At 58.6% G+C, this 5,018-nt stretch overlaps 1 protein-coding gene across 1 annotated transcript; it reads right to left on the reverse strand.

The window, feature by feature from the left end:
• Positions 1-270: 270 nt before the first annotated feature.
• AVP (arginine vasopressin) lies at positions 271-2,312 on the reverse strand (the record flags this gene model as incomplete). Its single annotated transcript, XM_082645522.1, has 3 exons — positions 271-501; positions 655-856; positions 2,193-2,312. 3 exons carry the CDS (start codon positions 2,310-2,312, stop codon positions 323-325), a joined length of 501 nt encoding a protein of 166 aa, XP_082501648.1. The 3' UTR covers positions 271-322.
• Between the last annotated feature and the right edge of the window lie 2,706 nt (positions 2,313-5,018).

The raw sequence follows: 5,018 nt of genomic DNA on the forward strand, positions 1-5,018 counted from the left end.
CCCTCTCTGCCTTTATTTCCATCCTTCTGCCAGATCCCCAACCCAGCCTCTCCACGGCCCGGACAGTGGCCCTTCCCCTCCCCGCCCCCAGGTCGCCCTGTCAGTAGTTCTATCTAGAATCGTGCTGGCCCAAGATCGCTTCCCGACAGGATCTGTCCCTTTTCTGGGGTGGATCTGCCTACGACTTAGGGTCCGGGAACTGGTCCCCCACCCTCTTGTCCTCTCCCCTCTCCACCCCCAGAGACGGAGACGCACGCTAGCCAATGCCTTTAAGACCGTTTATTTTTCGTGCTGCGAGGGCGGGGGGTGTGGTGGGGGCGCCTCAGTAGACGCCGGGCTGGGCGGGCTCAGCGGGCTCCGGCGCCCCCACCAGCTGCACCAGCCGCAGCAGCAAGGCCCCGCTCGGGCCGTCCAGCAGGGTCGCGTTGCTCAGGTCGCTGGCCCGGGCGCGTCGAGGGAAGCTGGCGCCCTCCCGGCACTCGGGCTCCATCACGCAGCTCTCTGCGGGTAGCATGGGCTGAGCGCGCGGCGCGAGGGCGCAACAAGGTGCCCAGGCCCCGCCCCCGCCAGACCCAGGTTGGCCCGGCCCCCGCCCCGGCCAGGCCCCAGCGCCCCGCCCGCCCCCCGCCGCCCCCCGCCGCCCCGGCCGCTCACCGTCGTTGCAGCAGATGCCGGCGGCGGCGCAGCGGCCCCCGCTCCCGCACGGCTTCTGGCCCGACTGGCAGGGCGACGGCAGGTAGTTCTCCTCCTGGCAGCGCAGCGCCTCGGCCGTGCCCACGAGGCAGCCCAGCTCGTCCCCGCAGCAGATGCTGGGCCCGAAGCAGCGGCCTTTGCCCCCGGGGCCGCAGGGGAGACACTGGCGGGAGGGCGGGAGTGAGCCGGGGGCGGGGAGGGGACCGGGCCCGGGAGGGAGAGCCTGCGGGGCGGGGGCTGAGCCGGGTGGGGGAGGACAGGGCAGAGGAGCGCCGGAGGTTCGGCTTCTCCCGGGCGCTCTTTGGGCCCCAGAAGCGGTCGAAGGAGGGAACTCAAAAGCTACTCGGCTGCCTTGGTTTTCAGGTGACTGAGGAACAGCTCTCAGTGACAGCCCTCAGCATCCTCCCCCTTCGTTGAGGGAGGGGTCCCTCATGGGCTGCATGGGAGAGACCTTCCTTCTCAGCTTTGGGGCCTCCTGGTGTGCACCCCTCTCTCGGCTGCCCACTACCCTCCCCTTAATGCAGACCTTCCTCCTCTGCCCGCGTTGCTCCAGCTCCATCTCTAGCATGCACCCCCTCTCCACACCCACCCCACCCCGTGCAGGGAGGGCCCCTGCCCCGTTCTAGAATACACTCAGGCCCTTCTTCCCATGTCCTGTTCCCTCTCTGGCCTTACCCTGCCCCTCAAGCCAGTGGGCCTCACTGGGACCCTGACCTCTGCTCACTCACCTATGGACTGACTCTGTGGGTGGCAGGGACATGAGCCCTAGAGGAGGGCATGAGGCACTTAGGTGATTCCAGCTTCCAAAGCTGCCAAGCAGAGGGAGGGGCTGTTTGTGGGGGCTGTCCACCTACCCACCCTAGTTTGTTCAGCAGCTCAAAACTGGCCACCTGTGGCCTTGACAGAATTGAGCATGGTGATTGGATTTCCTTTAGCTCTGCTGAAGGTGGAATAAGAGGGAATCACTGGACATGCAGCATGAAAGAATTGGTCTAGGTACCCAGCAGAACTTCCTTACAGGATACTTGGGTGGCACCTCCCACTCAGGCAAGCTCAGGGCAATGGCCAGCTTCTGGGGGCTGGGGGGCTGGGGCCCATGGCTAGGAGAGGCCAGGAGTTGAACAGTGAAGGCCTCAAGTGCTGGAGAAGACAGAGCCTCCGAAGCTCCAGCTAGTCCTGGAGGAGAGGCCGCCAGGGGCAGAGGAGGTCTTGCCATCCAGTTCTCCCTGATCCAGCACTGAGTCCAGTTACTGGGGAAACCTCTCTTTCCTGCATCCCTTTTCTGGATGCGGACAGTGTTCAGGAAGCCCTGCAGCCCGTTCTAGCCCAGCCGACAGCCTGGTCCCCTCTGTGTGGCCATGCCAATCCTCCCTTCTTCTGTTGGGCACTTCCCCTAAAGCCTGCCTCTCCCACGACTTCCCTTCCTAGCCCCTGCACTGTGGTGCCATCCCTGGGCCTCTGCCCCGGCCCAGTAGCCCTGAGATGGGCCACGGTCATACCTGTCTCAGCTCCAGGTCGGACATGGCCCTCTTGCCGCCCCTTGGGCAGTTCTGGAAGTAGCAAGCGGAGGTGAAGGCCAGCAGGCCGAGGAAGCAGGCAGGCAGTGTGGCGTCGGGCATCCTGGCACAGGTGGGCACAGTCTGCAGTGCTGCTCTGTGGACTGTGCTGTGCTGCCTTCGCTGGCTGCCTATTTATGTCTGCAGGTGCTCCCTCTGAGGTGACGTGGCCACCACCCCCCTCCCCAGTGGCTCCCCAGGAGCCCATGGCCGCCAGGTCCCAGTCGTCAGCAGTGATTCAGGCATCTGGGGACGCACGTGGACCTGTGCAGGGGACGGTGGAGGAGGGGTGCCAGCCTCTGGGCTGTCATTGGCAGCGGTGTGACTGCGGTGTGACAGGAGCTGCTGTGACTGTAACTGTGACTCTCTGGACTCAGGGAAAGAGACAGACGTGGGGAGGACGGTCACCTGGAGACTGTCTCCAAGCTTTCTGGTGCCCAGAAGAGGCTGGGGTCAACAGGCCCTGTCCCCCAACACAGACCCCTGAGAAGGGGGCAGGGGGGACCTGAGGGGCTGCTGTGTAAGGAGCAGGTCAGGCCCCAGCCCAGGAGTGATGAGCAGGGGACAGTCGGTATGCAGGACCCCATCAGGAGCATTAGTCCTGTGAGAGGACAAGTGACCAAGAACGGCACACACTCGAGGTGGTGCAGACAGAGGCCTTTGTACCGGCTGCACTAGGACAGAAAGTGCTGCCTGCAGCCCTGTGTAATGGAGGCAAGAGACCAAAATGGAATCAGGGGGTCATTCCCACTTGGTGGGTGGGGCAGGTTCCCAGGGGGAGCTGGGGATGCTCCCACCCCCCCACACACCCACACCAGGGTCCAAAGACTCAGGGACTGGGGACCTTGGGGACAGCTTCTTGGCATGTCCCCATCACTCCCCTTCTAGGCAGGAGCATGGGGTAATGGGAGCATCTATGGGGGAATGAGGAAATCCGGACCCAGTAAGGTTCAAAGGTCGGGGGGTAAACTGACAGCCAGTTTGCCCCAATTCCTACCCTGACCAGGATGCTAGTTTGTGGGGACCAGAGCAGGTACCAGCTCAGGCCTGGGGCCTCAAGGGGCTTTGAGGCTCGGGAAGGGGCAGAGCCACAGCCAAATGGGCCCAGCCTGAGAAGCAGCCTTTGGTTTATGACCCCAGGCTGGTGGGTTTAAGGGATGGAAGTCTCCCTCCCTCGGCCGCCTGAGTGGCCCTCTGGTCCTTGAATCCAAGCTAGCCACCCTGCACCTCTCAGGCTCTGCACAGCCCCCAGCTCACCCAGCCCCCAGACTCTTGGCCTCCTCTCCAGAGTGCTGCTGGGAAGCTCCAGCTGCTTCCTGTCAACCAATTGCAGTGCAGGGTCCCAGGTCCCAGAGATGGGGGGCTGTGAGGATGCTGGAGCCCAGCAGCCTGTTGAAATCTGGCCTCTGTTCCTCAAAACATCATGACTCGGGTAGATCACTTGACCTCTCTGTGCCTCATTTTTCTCCAGTGTGAAGTGGGGAAGATACTTGCACCCACACCACCAGGTTGTCGTGAGGACTGAGATAATGTAATGCAGGAGAGATTTGGAAAAGTGCCTGCACCATTGTAAAGTTAATTAATAGTAGTATTGTAGTATTATTAATGCCATTATTCTTAATAAGACCTTAAGAGATTTCTTCCAGAGAGAGTAGCTTCCTGAATTAACGCAGGATAAACTTTTTCATTCTGTTCATGGCCTAGAAATAAACTTGTTCTGGACATTGCCCTTCTGAGACTCTGCGTTGTGGGGCAGACTGAGAGGGGTGGCCAGAGGCCTGGCTTAAGCCAGCTGTGCCTTGGCCCAGCACCTTGCCCTGTCTGCACTTTTGGTCTGAGTTACCAACTGAAAACTGAAGGAGCTACAGGAAATGAAGGGCTCAAGCTCTGGTACAAGCTGTGTCCTGACTAGCTGTGTCTAACTGAATCACCATTCTAAGACTTGCCTCCCATACTAGGGCCCTTTGAAGATCCCAAACCCCACCTCCACACAGATACCAAAGGGCCTGCTTCTCCCAATACCACCTTCTTGAAACCCACACTGGCTGGAAAAAGTCCCGTTACTGTGCTGACTGGCTGCATTTCCAGTATAACACCTCACAGGTCACGTGGACCCTGAGGACACCCCCACCCCTTCTTCACTTCCCTTATATGTTCTCTTTCCAAAACTACTTTTTCACACCTTTGCAACCCTTACATCTTCTACAACTTAGCTCATGATCTTGATTCAGTGTCACTTAAAAAGAGAGGATTAACTCTTTTACCAGTCCTTCCCCACCACCCCTCACAGTACCCGCCCACACTATTTTCTTGATATAATAATGTCATAATGGTTAGGTCACTATTATGAGTTAGACTGCAAGCTAAACCTCCAAACTATACCATATGGTATATTATGATGACCTTTCCATCGCTGAACAACTTTTTGTGTTCCCTGGAGTTAGTGATTACCTTTGTTTTTCATTGTTGTCCAACTGCCATTTTTATCCAGAAGTCAACATTTACTCTTCAACTCACTCCACTCAGGCTTCTGCCCAAACCAGTCCACTGAAACTCCTGTTATCAAGGTCATAAACTACCTCTGTATTACCAAATTTGGTTGGTGGTCATGTCCATGTCCTCATTTTACATTATCCCTCAGTAGCATTCAACATGGCTGAGCAGTTGTCTTTTTTTTTTTTTTTTGCCATGTCTTGTGCCTTGCAAGATCTTAATTCCTCAACCAGGGATTGAACCTGGGCCCCAGCAGTGAAATTGCCGAGTCCTAAC

Source organism: Mesoplodon mirus (assembly GCF_964341445.2).
Source record: "Mesoplodon mirus genome assembly, chromosome: 15".
Lineage (NCBI taxonomy): Eukaryota > Metazoa > Chordata > Mammalia > Artiodactyla > Ziphiidae > Mesoplodon > Mesoplodon mirus.